At 40.4% G+C, this 21,380-nt stretch overlaps 1 protein-coding gene across 24 annotated transcripts in view; it reads left to right on the top strand.

The window, feature by feature from the left end:
* OR5L1D (olfactory receptor family 5 subfamily L member 1D) overlaps positions 1 to 21,380 on the top strand; it is a 106,588-nt gene that overhangs the window by 23,215 nt on the left and 61,993 nt on the right. For 15 of the 24 annotated variants that reach the window (XR_011423591.1, XR_011423590.1, XR_011423592.1 and 12 more), the window contains exons 2-4: positions 4,992 to 5,069; positions 8,331 to 8,475; positions 18,539 to 18,622. Coding sequence is in view for 15 of the 24 variants with exons in the window: in XM_070228593.1 (XP_070084694.1) it covers positions 4,992 to 5,069; positions 8,331 to 8,475; positions 18,539 to 18,622 (307 nt within the window). In the remaining 9 variants the exon portion in view is untranslated. Of the gene's footprint in view, positions 1 to 4,991; positions 5,070 to 8,330; positions 8,476 to 9,923; positions 11,987 to 18,538; positions 18,623 to 21,380 lie in introns of those variants that run through there. The other 9 variants (XR_011423597.1, XM_070228598.1, XM_070228596.1 and 6 more) reach the window with 3 other exon arrangements.

A 21,380-nucleotide genomic window follows, 5' to 3' on the forward strand; every position in this document is an offset into this window, starting at 1 on the left:
TCTATCAGTGGATAACCCACTAGGGCTGAGCAGGAAATTCTGTGTTGACTGGTCCAAGGTTACATTCCTGGGGAGTTGAAACTGCAAATTAGGTTAGGTATTAAGTCTTGGTTTTCTGACTGTGGGGCCTTAACATTAGTGACTCCATTTTGGGCCTGCTGTCTCCTTATTTATTTATTTAGGAAGATTGGCCCTGAGCTGATATCTGTTGCCAACTTTCATTTTCTCCCCAAAGCCCCAGTAGTACACAGTTGTATATCCTAGTTGTAAGTCACTCTAGCTCTTCTGTGTGGGTTGCTGCGACAACATGGCTTGATGAGCCATGCTAAGTCCATGCCCAGAATCTGAAGCTGCGAACCCGAGGCCGCTGAAGCAGAGCAAGTGAAATTAACCATTCGGCCACAAGGCTGGCCCCTGCTGCCTTCTTTTTAACAAGTGTGAATATGTTGCACTCACCTCCTTATGCTTATTAGATATGAAATCTGTACAAGGAAGACCTCAGAGCTCAGAAGAGGAGCTCTAGACATGCAAGTGGGTTGGATCCACCTTGGATCCCAAATTGCTTGTCAAGGAGGAGAGAATCATATGCAAGACGTTTTCAGTTGAGGATCAGGGTGTAGCACAGACCAGAAGTTTGGTAAATAGGAAAATGCAAACCATGAAAGAAAGACCAGGGTCTTAATCACAACAGAAATAACAGCAATAAAAACATATGATTACGGGAAATGAAGGAGCAGGTTTTCAAAGACAGGAGAAGCACAGCTGTAAGATGCCAATAACAAAGGGGAAAACCTTACAAATGAGGTGGTTTTTCTGCCATAAACTGAGAATTTTTCTCATAGGTCACCTCTTTCGATTTCTCTCCCATTTCTTGGTAACTTAGCTGAGAAAGTTCTTTCACCTTCTCTCCTTCCTGCTCAGCCTTCTTTGGCACCTTAATCCTTTTTCTCTTCATTGTTTCATTTTCAGTCAAAATTCATGCGGTCATAAAACTATGCTAGAGATACATCTGGATTATTTTTTTTCCTAGGTTTTAGCTGACTTAATCGTGAAAGATGATAAAATACCAAACCATAACAAAATTTCAAAGATGTTGCTTTTCTTGATAAAATACTCAATGTTCTTATTGCACTCTGTATCGGTCAACTAACATCATAACAGCTCACTCCAAAAGTTGGTGACATACCAAAATATTATCATCACGTTCACAGATTTGTGGGTTGATTGGAGTGGCTCTTCTCTACAAGCGCCTCATTCTTCTGGGGCAAGTGGGCTTCCCAGGTCATGTTCTTCTTAAGGAAGAAGATGAAGAGGGCAAGCCCAACCATGTAAGCACATTTCATGTTTGCTTGCATGCTGTCTGCTATTATGTCATTGGTCAAAGTGTGTCACATGGTCAAGCTCCTCAATGCAGCAAGGAAATATATGGTATCTCTAGTGAGAGCAAGGGAAAAGTTGCAAAAGGTGTGAGAGCAGAGATGGGAGAATTGGGAGTCTAACACAGGCCCTGTAATGTTTTCTGGGTTTTAGATTTGTATTTACATTTCATCTTGTCATTAATGTATATGTATACTATTTTGTATCCTACCACTTCAGCTTAATGCGATTTTGTAAAGATAACCTTCTATATAGATTCACTACTTAAAAATATACAGTTGTTTGGATTTGTCCATCTGTATCAAAATCATTTGAGATGCTTATTAAAAATACAGATTTATTAGCCTTAACTCACACCCTCCTGGAATCACAGTCTCTGGGGTGGGGCCGGGGAATCATCATTATTAGAAAACTCATCAGGTCATTCTTCTGTACATTAAAGTTTAGAATGTCTTCCTTAGTGGAAGGACATTTGCATCTTTTTTCATTTTTCCAGCATTATAAATAATGGCCAGCGACGTTTGTACAAATGAGTAATTTCTTTGGGGTATTCAATAGTCTTTCCCGATGCACGATTGAATAATTTGCAGTTGAGGCAAATAATGCTCTGTGTAAAGGATGGAGTTTGGAGTGCTGGTGGTGGTGAAATTGCAAACAGGCTTATAAAATCTTTCAAGTATTTTGTGTTCACTAAAATAAAGCCTTGAATTAGATAAGGAGAATTTCTGTAAAATTTTTATACATCTTTAATTTGTAATGTTGGGTATTATGTAACTTAGTCATGGTTCTGTTGCTTAGTTATTGTTAACTTTTTAAAAGAAAGTAGAAAAGTTGACAAGTTTAAAAAGAATTTTATTTTTCTTGTATTTCAGCCCTGGAAATTTGGCAATTTGGTTCTTTTATTCAACTATTTTGATTCTTCTTGGCATTTATATGACCTTGTTTATGTACTTTATTATCTATTTTATTGTTAGATAGTCTTGGTTATCTCAACTCTTTAATAAGATTTTTATGGAAATGAAAATTCATTGATGGCATGGCAGATACTGCCAAGGCCTATGCAATATACGTTCTTTCTTTTCCCTAACAATCAGAGCCTTGATTTCATCTTCAGAGTGGCTTTTTGCGTTGCTGAAAAATACATTTCCCAACCGCTTTTGCACTTATGAGTGGCCAGGAGGCTTTGTTGTGTTCAGTGAGGCTTTAGGTGGAAGTTGCCAGAAAGGGCTTGATAAAGAAGGCAGAATCATTTGGCAGACACCTTTTGTCCTTTGCCCTTCCCTTTGTCCTACCTAGAACTTGGACAGGATGCTGGAGGAGGAGACATGGAGTGACAGACACTTGCTGAATGTCATATATAGGAATGTTTAGTGGGAAGACAGAAGGAGCTTAGATCCTTGATATCTTGTGGGCTGTCCTTATCAGATCTGGACTGCCCACCTCCAGTCTAATTATATTAGGAAAAGACACTGCAGTATGTTGAAGCTACTATTTAGATGGGACTCTGTTACATGTAGCTGAATATAATTTGTAACTTATATGTGTGGCTTTTGTAAAAGATATCTCGACTACGTTCTCTCAAACCTGACTTTCAAATTGCTTTTATTTCTTTCTTTCTTTCATTTCATTTTGTAATTTCTTTAGGACCCTTCACTTCTGAATGTATATACATTATGCATGTTTAAATTGTCAAGCATGTTTTGAAACGCACATTTTACAATCCTGACATCAACAAATCTGTATGCATAACATTTTAAAACTTTATATTTTGAAGTAATTTCAAATTTAAAGTTGCGAAATTAGTACAGAGAACTTCCCATAACTTTTTTCCTGAACTATTTGAGAGTAAGTTGCAGACATCATGTCCCTTTACCCCCTGAAATACTTCAGGGTGTATTTCCTAAGAAAAAAGATATTTTCTTAAATAACTATAGTGCATTATCAAGTTCAGGAATTTAATATTAATAAAATATCATTACTAAGCAGTCCGCATTCATCTTTCTCCAGTTGTCCGAATAATATCCTGTATTGCGTTTAGTTTGAGATGTAATGTGGTCTCCTGCAGTACATTTGGTTACCGTGCCTTTTTGGTCCCCTTTAATCTGGAAACTTGTCCTTTGTCTGTCATGATATAGACATTTTGAAGATAACACAATAATTATTTTGCGAAATGTTCCTCAGTTTGGATGTCTGATACTTCCTCAAGATTAGATTCAGGTTATGGTTTTTGGCAGGAAAACCACAGGTGATATTGTCTTCTTGGTGTATCATATCATATCAAGAGGCACGCGCTGTCAGTCCCATTATTGGTAATATTAGCTCTGATCACTTGGTTGAGTTGGTATCTGTTAGATTTCTTCAGTATAAATTTACTTTTTCTCCCTTTATAATTTGTAGGAAGAATTTGAAACTGTGTAACTATACTGTTTCTCATTAAACTTTCACCCCATAAAGTTCTTACTGAGATGACTGTAAAACATTTTCAAGAAAGATTTCTGCAGATCTTTTCATTCTAGTGATGACTTGTCCTCCAGATCATATCCCTTGAGCTTGCATTATGCCGTGGTGCTGTCTTACAGTTTTTGGGAACTTGTTTTGAGAAATACAGAGATGTAGGGAGGAACATGGTTCTTAATTAGGGAAGTTCAGGGAAGGGTTTGGTAGTGGGATGCTATCCCCCCAATAGAGTGTAATAGATTATATGGTACATAGACCAGTAGACTGTAAACAGATCTGAAGCAAATGGGGGCAAATGATCAATTCTGTTTAGGATCTTTTATGACGGATGGGAGCATGAGATGGTCCTCTTTTTCCTCAGACAGATCGTAGGATGCCAGTGATATAATATACTCACCTAGTGCATGGCCTGCCAAAAGCGTGTCTTTTTCACATATCCCAGGGGCCTGGATGCTGGCTGTCCATAGGGACAGGGAGAGATTACCAGAGCTGCCTCGATCTCCATCACTGGTCCCATGCCCTAGTTAAAGTAACCCAATGGATACTTGTTTTCCTTAGTTTCTCAGGCTTAGCCTCATGCTAACCACTCCTTTTCTTGTTGGGTGGCATAATTGAGGTGGTGAAGAATGGACCAGAAATTGTTAATTCAGTAAGACTTCTTCTTGGGAAGTAATGTAGAAGTTCCCTTTTGGAAACATGAAAATGAAATAAGGGCTCCCCACAGCATGGTTCCTTCTTCCTAAAAGAATGAAATTTGTTCAGTCTCTCTCAAGTTTGTTTGTTTGTTTTTTCTTTTTGAAGAAGATTAGCCCTGAGCTAACATCTGCTCCCAATCCTCTTTTTGCTGAGGAAGACTGGCCCTGAGCTAACATCTGTGCCCATCTTCCTCCACTTTATATGCGGGACGCCTACCACAGCATGGCTTGACAAGTAGTGCTATGTCTGCACATGGGATCCAAGCCAGTAAACCCCGGGCCGCCAAAGCAGAGTGTAGGAACTGAACTGCTGTGCCACCAGGCCTGCCCCTGTTTTTGTTTTTCTTTTTTACTCTAGTTTATTTTGTTTTCTATTTGTTTGCCCAAAGGTCATTTATTTTCTTGTCCTTGTATATTTTCAGATTTCAGAGTGTAATGATTTTGGTTTTTCCTCTCTTCTAGCACCAGCAGACATTTTTGAATCAGCTGAGAGAAATTACTGGGATCAACGATGCCCAGATACTACAGCAAGCTTTGAAGGTATGGCCTCTGTTTTATGACCTACAGTTGTGTTACACCCTCATCTCTACTGCCTGCCATATTTGAAAGTTGAGTTCTTTAGTTATACTGTGTGGTAGTAGTAGAGATATAGGAAAGAACTTGTATAAAGTAAGAGCCTTAGCTAACATATACTGCAATTTTGAGCATGTTAGCTTCCAGCATACCTTGGAGTGACAGATGACTTCTCTCCATAGGAAACACTTTTCATGCAAAATAGGGGGATGTGAATCCAAATGCTAATGGCTGGTTTTACTCCAGAACCGTGATTTTAGAGTTTAAATAGGGGCAGAGGGTGCGGGAGAGTAGAGAGAGGAGGAGGAGGGAGAAATAGAAAATTAATAGAGAGTCAAAAGCTTACATTTTTTCCTTCCAAGAAGGAGAAATAGAAACTGGCTAACATTCAAGTAATTTACCTTAAGAACATTCAACATCAAACGTTTGAGTATATGCAACAGATAAGATGCATCATTTTGTTGTGTCTTATGAAGTACTCTCATTTCCACACAGAGGCACTCACATGAGTTAAATCACATGGGTATGCACATGGAAAAGATCAAGCGAGTGAAAGATGTTCAAGAACTATATATATATATATATATATATAGCTACAAAGGCTAGCAGTGAGAGCCTTTTTCCACTGTAGGCATACACACAGCTTCAATCCTTTGGAATTTGCTCCATGAGACAAAATTATGTAATTTTTGATGTTGACACAAAAGTTCTTCATTTGTGTCTGGAAGCAATTTATCTTTTAGGTGAGTGTAATCATAATCCTCATAATAGTAGTGATAACAACTAGCACTTAGTAAGCACTTACAGTACTAGGTGCTATTCCTAATAACTCCATGGGGTATTATTTTCATCCCTTTTTAAAAGATAAGGAAACAGAGGTTAAAGTGACTTGATCAAGATCACATAGCTAGTATGTGGAGGAGTTTGAAATAGAAACCAAATGGCCTGATCCCAGAGTATCACACTTAATTTCTGCTTTCACTAGAGGCTTTGCTTCGTTTTGGCCTCATCAGGACAGTGATGAAGCAGTACTGTTTAGAGCATTAATGCAGGGTTTATGAAGCCACTGTAAGCATTTAGGGAGGAAACAAATGTGTTGTATGTCAGTTTATATGATGATGTTTAGATGATTGCCAGTCCTTTCTTTTTTTTTTTTTTTAAAGATTTTATTTTTCCTTTTTCTCCCCAAAGCCCCCCGGTACATAGTTGTGTATTTTTAGTTGTGGGTCCATCTAGTTGTGGCATGTGGGATGCTGCCTCAGCATGGCTTGATGAGCGGTGCCATGTCTGCGCCCAGGATCCGAACCAGCAAAACCCTGGGCTGCCAAAGTGGAGCACGCGAACTCAACCACTCGACCGGCCCCACTAGTCCTTTCTTTATTGTGATAAATATGACTAAATCATGTCTATTTTCAGAATGTACTTTTTCCATTCTGTGTCAGTGAGTGTGACACTGCACTCGGTACCTTGTCAGGGCACTTTTCTTTTTCTTGACTTGGGAAACATGTAGAATATGTTTAATTAAATAAATGCAAAGAATTAATCCAATTAATTCTTGTCCACATTTCCTTTGAGGTAAGCTGTATGACCTTAGTTTTTTTTTAACTTTCATTTCAGTTCTCAGTAGCTGGAAGTGAAAACAGTGTACTTAAACCTTAACTGTTGCCCGGTATAAATTTGTAAGAGGTTTATTAATGAGTTGAGTCTCTCAGTAAAATACTGATATGGAGTCTACTTTTGGGAACCACATGTCGTTGATTGATTTCAGCACTTTTATTTATTTTGAGCGTCTATTTTTAGCTTCGCAAAGTAAGTGACCTTCTCGTTGTGTAAGTCCCTGTTGTAGACAGCTAATTATTATATGAGGTAGTCTGTGAAGAGTACTTGGCACATGTTTTGGCACATATTACTGCTCAGTAAATCTTAGCCATTGTTATTGCAAGTTGTTTTACTATAGTTTACTTATCTAACTATGGGATATGTTATACCTGTATTTTGGATGAGTCATTTGAGAATCTTACAGTGGTTGTGACAGATAACAAAGGTGAAAGCAGTGGTGCTTTTCCAACTGTACTCTTACTTTATCTCTTCAGCAGCTCCTAGAGTTGGAGTCGAGGTGGGTTGGGGACTTCATTCTTCTAGTTGTTCACTCCTCAAATCTTGGAATCATTCTAATCTTTCTCCTTCTATCACCCCCTACATTTAATATGATAGCAAATAAGAGACTCTCTGCCCTTTCTCTCCTATAGTCTCAACACACAGCCAGAATGATCCTTTTAAAATGTAAGTCATACCAGGTCATTTCTAGGCAGAACCCTCGACTGGCTTCCTATTACACTCCTCTCGTATCCTAAAATTCTTAAGGCCTACACAATCTTAATGTGTTCTGGCCTTGTGTCACAGAGATAACTTCATTATTAATACCTGGATTTCCTAATGTTGTTTCAACTAGCTGTCATAGAGCTAGTGTTATATTTATTGTTAACTGGACAGAAAATATAGAGATATAACTGGGCAGGTCTCTTATTATTTTACTGTTTCAAAAATTCTTAGTTTTTTAGCAGCTACTTCCTTCTAAATTAACTTTAGAATTTTGTCCAGGTATGCTTTTGATGAGAACTACATAAAATTTATATTTAATTTGGGCAGGATTGTTATCTTGACAGTATTGAGTATTTCTGTCTAGGAGTTCTTTGTGTTTCTCCATACTGTCAAGCTTCAGAACATTTTGCTATTTTCTTCCTATAAGTCTTTGACATTTGCTTGTTAAGTTTGCCTTTAGGTATGTGTTCAGCACCCATTTTAAAGGGAATACCTTTTTTTGTTCTTATTTGCAGAAGCACTGTTTCAAATATTCATTTTTCATCCTTGTGTATGGCAAGTTCCAGAAAACATGTTTTAGTTTGTTCATTTGTTTAGAAGTACAAGTTTGTGATTGGCTTTTGTTAAGCAGATATGAAAGTAATGGAAAACTGAGAAATTAGTTATAGAGTTGATTTTTACGTTATATTAGTAGTTTTAATTAATAGAGAAAGGAATTACCATTGATATAGTGTTCTTTGTTTATGATGAATTTATACTATAAAATCAGAATCACACAGAATGATTTTGAATCTGAAAATGATTTTTGCTTTGAGAATTAGTTGTTATGGAAAAGCTTACATAAATCATGTGAGAATGTACAGAGTTATTCCAAAATATTTGATGTTCTCTTCTTGATCTTTGAAGGATAGCAATGGAAACTTGGAGTTGGCAGTGGCTTTCCTCACTGCGAAGAATGCCAAGAGCCCTCAGCAGGAGGAGACAACTTACTACCAAACCGCGCTTCCTGGCCGTGATAGATACATCAGTGTGGGAAGCCAAGCAGATGCGAGTAAGTTTACTTCTTTCTTAATATTTTGACAGGAATGTAATGAAAAATTTTCCTTGGGGATATATTAATTTTGTTGAAGCAGAGGTAAAGGACAAAAAAAAAGACTACTTTAACCTTGGTTCTTCTTAGTGTATTTGAAAGGAGCATGTTTTAATTAGCTGCATTATATTTTTTTCCAAATTGTATTTCATTGGTATATCCTTTCATAGAGCACCTCATGGAGTATTCATTGTTTTGAAATATGGAACAGCTACAGTGTTACTCATTAAAGAAACAAAAATTTCTAGAATTTTAAATGGGCAAAATCATTTGTTTTATGGATTTTAAGTGTTGGTAGAGGCTTAGTATTATTTTTGAAGATAAAGTAGTATTTTTAATTACTGATAGCTTTACCATTTAGTAGAATTTCCCTTCTTTCAATCCCTGCCCCTCCCCAAAATGAAGATTTTGGAGAAAGGTTTATTACCATGTAACAAAATAAGCACACACACATGCGCACACACAGGTACATATGGAAAATTTTATGGACTAATTTTTATTCATAATATGAATACTTTGTGCTTATATAGCACTGAGTTTTTCAAAATACATTCAGTTACCTCCATATCTCATTGTGGTGTAACTGTATTATATAAAATGTAGGTATTTATTTTTATGCATTCTCAATTAGAGAAGTTTGATTACTAACTTGTATTGGAGGAGAATTTCTGATTTTGTTTATAGACTTTCTCAAAGTTAGGAAATAACCAGGAAGAACCCATTCACATAGATGTTTATAGCTATTAATTAGCATTAAATACTGTTTAATCTTGGTTGATTTCAAGTTTTCAGGATAATCTTAGTATTTTTGCTCTACAAATGATCTTATGTCGGCTAAGCCTGGAATACTCCTACTTCACACAGATAATAGGTGATAATCGGGAGAAGTTTTATGTGTGTAAGACAGACTCAGTTGCTGTGTCCAAGTTGAAGACACACTGTGGCTTGACTCCTGTCTGCATCTCTGACTTCGTTTTCTACTGTTTTGTTCTTTTCTCTTTACACTGTGATGACGCAGAATGGCTTGAAGTTCTCATCCACCCAGTGCTATTTAATTTCTTTTGTCTTTATGCTTGCTTTTCATTCGAAGGAATCCCTTCTAGCCTTTACCCCCAGCCTAATTTCTTCTGGCGTTGTAGGATTTAGCTCAGGAGCTAATGGCTCTAGAATGTTTCCCCTGGCCTCTAGTTTGGACCAAGTGCTTTTCCAGCACCCAGAGCATACCTGTGTCTTAATGAGTACTGTGTTATTTTAAAATTATTTGCTTGTGCCTTTCTTGCTTACCAAACATGAAGCCTAACAGGGCATGAGACTATTGATGTTCCCATGATCATATTGGAATGTCAAAGTTTCTCAAAAAGTGTTTGTTGAGTTATTTTTGATAATATGTGTAAAAACGCCATCCCCAGAGGCCCACCTCTGAAGACAATTTGGTGGACTGGACCCTCCTCAGGGCCACCTTGGGAAGCTTATACTGAAGATGGCAGGGCCACATGAGGAAAGGAGCCCTGGTCACTGTGTCACCCCAGGAGAGTCACTTCCACCCAGGAACACTTGGATTGAATGAGGACATATTGTCTCAACCAAAATCCATAAAATGTTAAGATTGCCAGTTCATATTGATGACTCTTGAGTTTGGATTGGAATCCTGGTCTCTTAGTTCATACCTTTAGGGACACCCTTCAGTCTTTGCCCTTGCTTGTCCCCAGTGACCAACCAGAAGGACAGAGGGAGCCTCAGACTAGGAAGATTGGGGAGCTGTGTGGGCAGTCCCAGGCGTCCCTGCACAGGAGGAAACTTGAAAACAGGAGGAGAGTGGGCCTCACCCAGGGATGGCCCCCACCACTTGCTCTTGTGCACAGAAAGGGACATGGCCTGGCCCTGCTTTGTCCCCTAGGTGTGCTGTAGGTCCAGGTGGGCCTCGACTGGCAGAGCCAGGCTGCCATCAGCCCTGTCCACCTCCCCCAGTGCCTGGAGAAGTGAGACCCCTTCTACTTTCAGAGCTCACTTAGGATTCTGTTTCCTAGACCCTAGCTGGCCTCCCCTCCCCCAACCAACTGACACACCCTGGTTCCAGCCACCTGTTTACTTTGGAGATGGAACACTCCTCAGGGTTCCGAGTGGTCAGTTGTGGCCCACAGGGCACTGGCACTCAGAGGCACAGCTGTGGAGCTCTCCACAGCCATGGAGGGCCTGCTGCCTGCCATCGCGTCCGCTTTCCAGCTGATCCTGGGGCACCTGTGGTGTGCTCTGCTGGTGATTTCGGAAAGCTTGAGCCAGGGTCCAGGTCTCCCTGCGTTCCCCTGGGAGGTCCTGGTATGTACTGTGGTGGTGGCTTTGATAGTCAAGACAGGACATATTTTCAGAAGAGGGAAGTCTCCAGGCGAAAGGTGTTCTGCCCGCGCTGAAGTCAGTGGAGAATGTGGGGAGAATACCGGACCTGAGAACCGAGCCGAGGAAGCCCTTCAGTGCCCTCGGGTGGAGGCCAGTCCTCTCCCGTTACGAACCTTGTGCTTGGCAGCGATGAATACAATCCTGAGCACGTCAGCACTTCAGGACACTGTCGACCTTCTGGAAAAGGCTTTGAAGAACCTGCCTGTTAAAGTCTCCAAAGCAACTGATGAAGAGGAACATCAGGAAAGAGCCAGATGGTTGCAGCAACAAAAGCAAATTGAGGAAGAGCTTCCAGGAGAAATCCTCTCCCTCCAAACCGAGGAAGCAACTTTGCAGCACGAAAACACCAAGCTTGAAGGTGAGATTCAGCAGCTGAAGCTCAAACTTCAAAATCTGCATGAGCTACATGATGAAGAAGTTGCGCCACTTTACAGAAAATTCTTTGAGGAGGAAAGGGTCTGCTCCAAGTTGAAGAAGAAGCTCCTCAACGTGTGCTGGGAGATGAACTCCACGTACCAGCTTCGCAACCTCTGCAAGAAGATGGCTAAAGACCTGGCCCAAGAAGTGAAGACGTGCACTTCCTTCTATCACAAGGAGAACCTCTTCCAGATGCAAAGAGCCAAAGAAAGCTGGAGGGCAGCCGTGTTGGCGGAGAGAAAGCTCGAGGAGCTAAGAAGACAAAACGAGCACAACAGGCAAAGGCTGGCCATGTTGGAGGCCTCGTTCCAGCCTTTGCCAAGAGGCAATTTTCCTCCAGCTGCTCCTCCCACGGTCCCCAGAGGCCCAGAAGTGTGGGGGATCCCCTGGGCCGGTAGTACCCCCCCAGGAAGGAGGATGGCCCTGCCATGAGGCCTCAGGGGCCTGGGGTCACCTGCAGATTGGACTCAGCATCCACAGCAGCTGGGCCTTCAGCACCCCAGCCACAGCAGGACATCTGCACGGGTGTTCTCTTTTCAAAGGAATTTTGATTTGTCTGTTTTTAGTTTAGCTCCTATTACTTACTTAATTATTCTTATTCAAGTAGATAAAGCATTCTAATGTGTAAGATATTTTTTCAAATAAAGTTCCATTTAATACATTGCTTATCAATTGCATTCTCTGTCCTTGGACCCTCTAGAATAAGACAGTATAAGGATTGAGTTTAGATTTAAATGAAAGGTCACTATTCATTAAGCCATCATTAGAGTAGGACATAGAGATGTAGAAAACAATAAAGACTGTTTCTGTGTGCTCTGAGCCCTTATTAGGAATCTGCGAAGTGACAATATTTGCCTGAATGAATTAGATTGTTAGTAAAAACCAATGGAAAAGCAGGAAAAAAAGAGACTTCAACATACTCCCGTTCACATTTCATAATGTTTTGATTTATTCCTAAATTTATAGATTAATTTAGAGGGTAATTTTAGATAATTTGCACTCTGTTTTTTGTTCTGTAATTTTTTAAATCTTTGTTGTATTGTTTAAGATAGTGTTTCTTGCCAAAACATTTCTCAATGTTTTGCAGTCCATTTTATGCCATTTTCCCTTGGTGGCAATCACATATGCACCCACACCCACACACACAGACACGCACAAACTACAATACAGATGTAGAATACTTTGTTATGTCAGTACCTAAGGAAAATGTAAAATTAAGAGATTCAATTTTGAAAAATTATTTAAAATAAATAAAAGAAAAAGATCATGCAATCCACCGCGATGTACACAAAAGAATCCTAAGTCCTGTACACAGAAAAGGAGAGGTGCCTGATGTACCCGACAAAATTCCCACTACAAACACTTCACCCCAATGGTGCAGATGAAGAGACTGAGATGCAGCCGTTTCCGGAGCTGAGACAGGGAGGAGGGAATGGCCAGGGATGCGGGGCTCCCAGGGGCCAGCGGGAGGGAAGCTGTTCCCAGCCCTGGGCTGGAGGGAGGAGGGGAAGTGGTGTCCTCTGGGCCCATGAGGGGCTGTCAGGGGAACAGGGAAAACTGCCCCTGCCCTCTGTCCTCCTGTCGTCCCACCTCCTGCTGGAGCCTAGGAGCCTCCCAGAGGCCTGGGCAGTGCAGGCAGAGGAGTCAGCCCGGGCACAGAGCCGGCCAGAGAGGGGCCCCGAAGGAATCTGGAGAGTGACCAGCACACTGGACTCTGCTGAATCTGAAGTGCGAGGGTGTTATTGCCTTCCTTCCCATCCATTCATTGTTACACTTGGAGCTTCTGTGATGTCTTCTGCGCTGTTCCAGGTGTTGGGGATGCAGCGATGCATGAAAGAAAACAGCCCGATGAGGACTGGGGGCCCCAGAGCTTACATTCTACTGAGGGGCAAGGTTAGATCATAAAGAGCAAGAGACGAAGGAGGGAAATACGTGCTCTACAGACGATTCCTATAGGGGGATGGTAAGGGCGGTGACAGGCTAACACTCAGTGGGGGACATTTATGCTGTGATGAAAGGTAATAGGAATTAGCCTGGGAGGTCATGGGCAGAATGTTCCAGGCAGACAGAACAGGAAGTATAGAGACCTGAGAGGTGGCTTCTGGGGCAGCGGAAATAGGACTGAGATGAGGGGGAGGGAAGGTGGGCAGGGACCAGGGCCCACTGCATAGATGTCTCTGTAGTGCAGGGGAGTGACACCAGGGAAGGGTGTAGACCTGGGGAGGAGACAGAGGGTGGATGGGGGTATACTGTGATGTGCTATCTACATAGATCTCTGTGGCTTTGAGACAGTGGAATGTGGGGTGCGGGAAGAGGGGGCAGCGTTTTGGTGAGGGGCCTCACAGGGGTCTGCAGGGAGCCCTGGGGCTGGCACTGGGGTGGTCATCACAGAGGTGGAGGAGCAGGACTGATGGGGCAGTGTTTGACTGTTGTGGGGTCTGAGAAGAGGAATGAAGGAGGACTCAGAACTTTTATGATCACACGTATATTATCTGCGGTACTTGAAGAAAATCATAGTAAAATCTTTGCAGGGAAATCCGGAAAAAAAATCAGCTGTGTGTGGATGTAGTACACTGAGTGAAAAGCTTTTTTCGAAGGAATAGAGAGGGGAGTAGTCATGTCCATTTGGACGTCCGTGAGGTTTCGACCATCCATGAAGGCCCTGGGGATCAGAGGGTCTCACCTCTTAGGCGCTCCTACAACAGGGGCTCCCAGGGCAGCTCCAGGAGGGGCTCGAGGGCAGGGTGAGAGTTCCCAAGGTTGATGCGTCCACTGCCTTAGTGGAGCCGATATGATGCTACTCGTGGAGATGCCAAGATGAACACTCAATGGCCTGCAGCAGAGCGCAGAGCCAGTGGAAGAGAAAGACTCACGGACTATAAATGCTCATGGAGGTGGCGTGTGCACCCGCTGCTGGCGCTGTGCCCGGCTCTCGAACTGTCCCTGCAACAGGTTGGGTGTTGGGTGGGAGGTCAGGGAGGGTCTCTGGAGGACGTGGTCCTGAGCTGAATGCTGAAGGAGAAGGAGGAGTTATCCACGGTGCTTTACACACTTTCAGGGGCATATGAATCACTTGAAGATCTCGTTACAAAGCGGATCGTAATTCATAAGGTCCTGGGTGGGCCCGAGTCCCTGCACTGCTCCCAAGTGATGTCCATGCTGGGAATCCACATAGAATAACAAGGATCTTGAGATGAATGAGAGGAAAAGTGTAGGGAAGATAAAGAGGACAGTGCCGTTTCTGGTCAGGGTTCTGCGCAGACACAGACAGGAAGGTACAAACAGCCTGGCAGAGCAGATGTACAACTTCTGCAGGAAATCTGCTCCCAATTATCCTCTCAAACGCTACTAGCTACATGGACGGATCCTGTCCCAAGTACACGACCTGTTTCAGAGGAGCATGAGGAACCACAGACTTGGGGTCGCTCTTGGGGAAGCCAGCCACGGAAGACTTGCTTTAGCTTCAGAATGCTCTAGTCAGTCCACAGCCCCCCACGTCCCCTCGCTTTCAGCCCAGACCTGGAAACCCCTCTTGACCTGTCCTTTTTCCTCACCGTCTACATCCAATGCATCAGGCAGTCCATAGATATTTCCCTCAAACTCCCTCTGTTCTCTTCTCTCCATCTCTGCCACCACCCTCCAGTATAAACCACCACTCTCTCTCTTCCCTGGGTCACTGTCACTCTGCTGACCGTCCTTCCTTCTGGGCCCAGGTCACCATGCTTCCTCCCATCGACCTCCTCTTGGCAGACACAGCAGACTCTTTAACCCATGACCTGGGCAGGGCCAGAACAAAGCCAGGCTTGGATGTGTCTGACCAAGGTGGGGCTGACTCCTGCTCTCACCCTCATGTCTCCTGCCTCTGGGTCACAGATGGCAAGGGTGGGCTCACATCCCACTGCTGTCTGGACAGCTCTGTTGGTGCTTGTTTTGTCCCTGGCATGTTATGGATAGCTCCCCTTTACACTCCTAAAATGGCTCCAGTTACGACAAGAAATTAGATAGTCACAAAACTAATACCTTGCACGAGTTCAAACTTTTCCAAATAGTAGTGCAACATTTTAAAAAATATATAAGCTCATGAGAAAAATAGACAACATGATTTCAATCCAAATCTAAATGCAGCCTCGGACAGTTGAAGAATCATCACTATTTTGTCAATTTAGCCAGAGTGAGGACATCACATTTTTGGTTCAGATGATTTCACATTCCTTCTTCCAGGCCAAATAGAAGCCATCTTTGTTTTGAGAAGCTCACAGTAAGAACTGAATGATATCAGATGTAACATAACACCAAATAGGTTGGATTAAAGTCAAGGCCTTTCCAACTTATTGAGGAACCAGAAGGGACTGCTCTTGAAAATCTTTTTGCAAGAGTCCAAGTAATGTAGATTTCAAAGATTGAAATCATCTTGTGAATTATAGATAAATAACGCCTATGTTTGTTCGACTCAGTTACAAGCACGTTTTGTGGGGAAGTAAGAGATTGAGTCACAAGGTAGAAGGTAAAGACATGAAGTTGCTATACCCAGAAAAGGGCTCCTAGAAAGACAACACAAAGAGAAAGACAGCACAGTAGTGATCTCCTTGTGCTGGGGCTCCTCCCTGCCAGGCTCTGATTCAGTGGCTCTTGGGTGGGGCCCAGACATCTGTATTTTAAATATATTAAATATGAATTAGTATCCTGGTTAGAAGCACAGCCCACTTTATTGATAAAGAAACCACAACAGCAAGCAATCTGCTCAGTATGACAATTAATTGAGATAAACCAGAAACTCCATTTCTCTACCATTTCTTTCAAGTGGAATATAAAATTACTTAGTGGATATTTTTCAAGAGCTACACACACATACACACCCACGGTGAAAAGATGCTCAACATCATTAGCTATCAGGGAAATGCAAATCAAAACTACAATGAGGTATCACCTCACTCCTGTCAGAATGGCTATAATTAACAAGACAGGAAACAACAAATGTTGGAGAGGATGTGGAGAGATGGGAACCCTCCTACACTGCTGATGGGAGTGCAAACTGGTGCAGCCACTATGGAAAGCAGTATGGAGTATCCTCAGAAAATTAAGGATAGATCTACCATATGATCCAGCTATTCCACTGCTGGGTATTTATCCAAAGAACTTGAAAACACAAAGGCATAAAGATACTTGCACCCCTGTGTTCATTGCGGCATTATACACAATAGCCAAGACTTGGAAGCAACCTAGGTGCCCATCAAGGGACGAATGGATAAAGAAGACGTGGTATTTATACACGATGGAATACTGCTCAGCCATAAGAAATGACGAAATCCAGCCATTTGTGACAACATGGGTGGACCTTGAGGGTATTATGCTGAGTGAAATAAGTCAGAGGGAGAAAGTCAAATACCATATGATCTCACTCATAAGTAGAAGATAAAAAATGACAAAAAAAAAAAGAAAACACATAGCATTGGAGATTGGACTGGTGGTTACCATTGGGGAAGCAGGGAAGGGGGAGGGCAAAAGGGGTGATTAGGCTCACATGTGAGGAGATGCACTATAATTAGTGTTCGGGTGGTGAACATGATGTAATGTATCCAGAATTTGAAATATGATGTACATCCGAAAAACATAAAAATTAAAAAAAAAAAAGAATTCAATAATTTGGATAGTGTGTCCATAAAGTTGCTTTGAGATTATTGAGGAAAACTGTTGTAGAAATATAATGTGGTGATTTCTTTATAATAATATTAGTATCAAACTGGGAAAAAGTAGCCGATGAATAACAATAATTCTTTTCCAGTTAACAAATTTGTACCCTATTTTATCAAGTTCTAAGAAGTACAGCTGCCTTTTGGAGATAGTCTTGATCCAGCATTTAAATTTGGCAGTGTCATAATAGTGTTTCATTGTTTAAAACTGAGAAAGTAAGGAGATGTCATGCATTTAGCAGATTCTTTAAATTATTATGCTATATTGCTGATAAGAAATGAAATCTTTCATGTATTTTTAATTCTTGAAAGGAGTGGTAAAACGTGGGAAGGAAAGATGTATATTCAGACACAGGCCTCCTTTGAAAACACTACCTGCGCGCTGAAGGCATGTGGAGTATTGGAGTGATCAGAGTCTGAGGAAGTTTTCAAGGCAATGTTCTAGATAGGAAAACTCTTTTTGAACATTTTCTTAACTTTATGTGAAATATATTTTTATTTGAAAGTTGACCATGGCTTAACTAATTCTTCAAATATGGCAGGAGTTTTTATATTTTTAATTCCTTGTTTTCTTTTTTAAGTAAAAAGTCTATTACAGACAGGACTATAGCATAGACAGAGCCTGGCTTATTTTAAGTGTGTCATCTATTGGTTGTAGTACTGACAAAACATCTGTATTTTGACGTGAAAGTCTCTAATGCTAAATACATATGATTACTTGTATAAGCTAGAATATAACTGTTTCTGACTGGGCGTCTCTTTTAGAAGGAATAAAATACATGTGTTTTTAATGACTAGAAAAATTTAGCTTTTAAACTAAAATATCCCATAGAAGTTACATTTGGGGCTTGTGGGGAAATTTTCATTTATTCATACCTGGGTACATCAGAAGATAAAGTAAATTATGTCACTTGATTTGAAGAACATATATTTTTGAACCTCCACTTAATATTCAAGAAGTTGTTACATTTTCACTAGTTAGTAGGACAATGATTGGCCTTTAGTGCATTTTCACCTTCCATTTTTGAGAGAAAAAAAAGAAACATTTCAAGGAAAGCTTGTATTCTGTATCATAGAGAATTAAGAAGTGGTGTACCTGGTGTTTGATATTGTTTTGGTAACATTCTATACTGTAATTTAATACTCTGTTGAATTCTGGGAAAAAGCCCAAATCATTTAGAGTATTAACAACACTTTTAGGTACTTTTTTTCATTACTTGGATTTCCTGTCCAGATTGGATATTGTGAATTGTCAGATGAGTGCCTCCCACCTCCAGCTTAAATTGGAAATAAAATTGTGTTGGAGTTTGGCAGTAAAAAATGCAAATGCAAGGAGGTAGCAATGCAGGATACTAAGATATCGTAGGTGAACTTTATAGTCAGAGGAGAGATTCTTCGAAGTTTTTGTGTGATGGCAAACTCTGTCACAGACATGAACATACCAGGCTTTTGCCCACTTGAAATTAAATAGTAATATTCTTTCTTTCATGATCATTAAATTCTTTTGAACTTTTTTAAAACAGGAAAGAAACAGTATATGCCCACCAGAACGAGATGTGCTACAATTGAGCAATCAAAGAATGGATCAAAAGATAAGAGGGATTTGGGTAGGTAATTTTAGCACAGAAAATAATGCCACATATTGGCTTAAGTTTTAGAGAAGTTGATATAACACATTGGAATAAGTGTTAAGTGTTACCAATTTAGAATCAGTTTATTTGGTAAGGATTGCATAGAAAGTGAGAAAAATGTTGAAGTTCTGTCCTAGAACTCTGCTCGTAGTTATGTTGCTTGGCCAGCCTAAAATGATCTAAAGGACAAGTGACAGATCCAGGTCTAGTGCTCTCATCTCTGCTGAGGGCAGATCACGTATGTTCAGCAGTTTAGGAGTTTATTAACTGAACCCTGGTATTTTTCCCACCCCCCACATTTGTTAAACAAGTAACTTCAGATAGAAAAAAATTAATGCCATGAAAGTTAAATCTCTTTTTCCGTAGAGATTTCTAATGTAGAAAACTGTTTTGATGATTCACTGAAAGTTAAGGTTAAGCTTAAAAATGAGATTCTACAATGCTCTGAAAGTTACTTGTAAATGATTGCATGCAATTAGGCTTACATTGTATTACAATGTTCTGTAGAATGACTTGTATAACTTTGTGAGTTTTCTTTAATTTTAGGGAAGAAGGGTAGCCATGGACCTTTGTACTTTTTGTTGACTCATATAGAATGTTAACTTTAATTTTTTTTCACAATTTTAGTTTGAAAACATAGTAAAGTTGATGACAGAATTCCCAAATGGCTCCTTTGCTATTCACTTTCCCTTCTTACCAATGCTGCCATTATAATTTGAGCAGGAATTATTAAAAACAGAACACGACCATTTGGAGCTGAGCTGTTCAACATAGTTGCCAACGGGCACATGTGACAACTTAGATTTAAATATAAATTAAAATTAAATAATATTAAAATTCAGTTCCTATGTTGCACTAGACACATTTTAAATGCTCAGTAGTAGGCAGATGTGGCTAGTGGTCACCCTACTGGACAGCGCAGATAATAGTACATTTCCATCATCATAGAAAGTTCTAGTGGAGAGCACTGTTTTAGAGAATCTGAGTTCCGCAGTAAGAAGATTAGAAAAGTGGGAACATCTTAAGAGAGCTGACTGAGGGCAGAGGAGAATGGGAGAGTCAGGTAGGAAACACAATTTACATTATTTATGTCTTCTTGATTTTAAGTATTCTTTTAACGTGATACCTTATTCTATTTGTCCTTTGACTTACTAGAAAAAATTTTATATGGATAAAGCCTATGTTCTTAAGTCTTCTAGTTAGTGCCACTATGAAGATGACTCACTAATTTTTATCTCTATTCCATAGTCTAGATATCAACCTTTATTTGCTTAACAAATATTTATTGATTGCCTAATATGTATTAGATAGGTTTTTAGGCCATTAGAAAAAACACAAAATGTCAGTTTACATAGGGGGAAGACAGACATTTAAGCAATAAATAAATAATGTCAGGCAGTGGTAAGTTCATGAAGAACAAGAGAGCAAGGTCAAGGGACAGATGGTGACAGGGGTGCGGTTGTAGGTCAGGCATGGGATATGCTATTTTAGATAGAGGATCCGTCAGGGAATGTTTCTTGGATGAGGTCACATTTATACAGATACCTGAGTGAAGTGAGGGAGGGAAGCTCGTGGATGTCTGAGGGAAATGCATCCCAGGCTGGGGCCTCCAGGCAGGAGTATATTTGGCTCAGGAGATGAATAGAGAGGACGTCACTGTGGCTGAAGCAGAATGAGTGAGGGCGAGAATGGTAGTATTCTCCCTTCTCAGCTCCTGCTGACCATCCCTATGTTCGTATTTGCCTTTCTCTCTTAAGGGCATCCCCATCCTTCTGGGGACCCAGTGATTTTATTTTGTATTAAAGGTTTTGTTTTTTTTACTGCTCTTCCTAATCTCCCAAGACAGCCATTTAGTCTGCAGTTCTATGAGTTTTTGTCTGCGTACTTTTCCTTTAGTTGCTCCTGCCCTGATACATATTCTTACTACAACTCTTCTCCAACTGTTGTTCAACACTTAACCTCCTAACTCCCCAGAGTTCTTTCTGCTCATATCATTCCCCTGCCTAGAGATCTTCGCTGGTGGTAAATATAAATGTGGTTATATAAAAAAGTGTTTCCCCTATGCCTAGGCTTATGTAAATAAGGAAAGCAAGGAAAATCACTTTCTTCTAAAGTCAAAATCTCTGCATATATTGTAGTTCAATTAGATTATGGGCTAAGTGGATTTCTTTTGAACTAACTTGGAAGGCTTTTGTCATTTCATACACTGTCTTCATGGGAAAATGAGTTATGAGTTGTAAACAATGCATACAGTTAAAGTCTGCTTCATTGACCAGTTGATGATTGCCTGTATTTCGGATTTAGCAGAAAAATGTTTGGTAGTTGGTATTTAAGTTTTACTCAAATGCTAACTCTTTGGAATGTACAAGATTTTTTTAGGTTGAGTGTTATGTTTTGGTATATATGCTTGTGACCTTACAGAAAAAATGTTTTAATTTGAGCAGTCTTGAACATGTTGAAGATTCCTGTTCATAGGCTTTTGTAATGTGTGATTTTCTACACTGGTATCCAACTAACACTAACATGCTTGTGCCCTTGAGTTGTGTTCACACTAATACTAGAGGGAGGGTTGGTTAAAACAAAGTTTGAGTGTTTTGCCAAGGTCCTCGCTTGGTACAGATATAAAAATATTTATAATACTTTGGTATTTGGATGGGATTTTTACATAGGCTAAACTTTTATTTAGTTTGGCCAATTAGAAATTGTTTACACCAAGTTTATTCTATGTTCCTTT

This window comes from Equus caballus, chromosome 12 (assembly GCF_041296265.1).
Source record: "Equus caballus isolate H_3958 breed thoroughbred chromosome 12, TB-T2T, whole genome shotgun sequence".
NCBI lineage: Eukaryota > Metazoa > Chordata > Mammalia > Perissodactyla > Equidae > Equus > Equus caballus.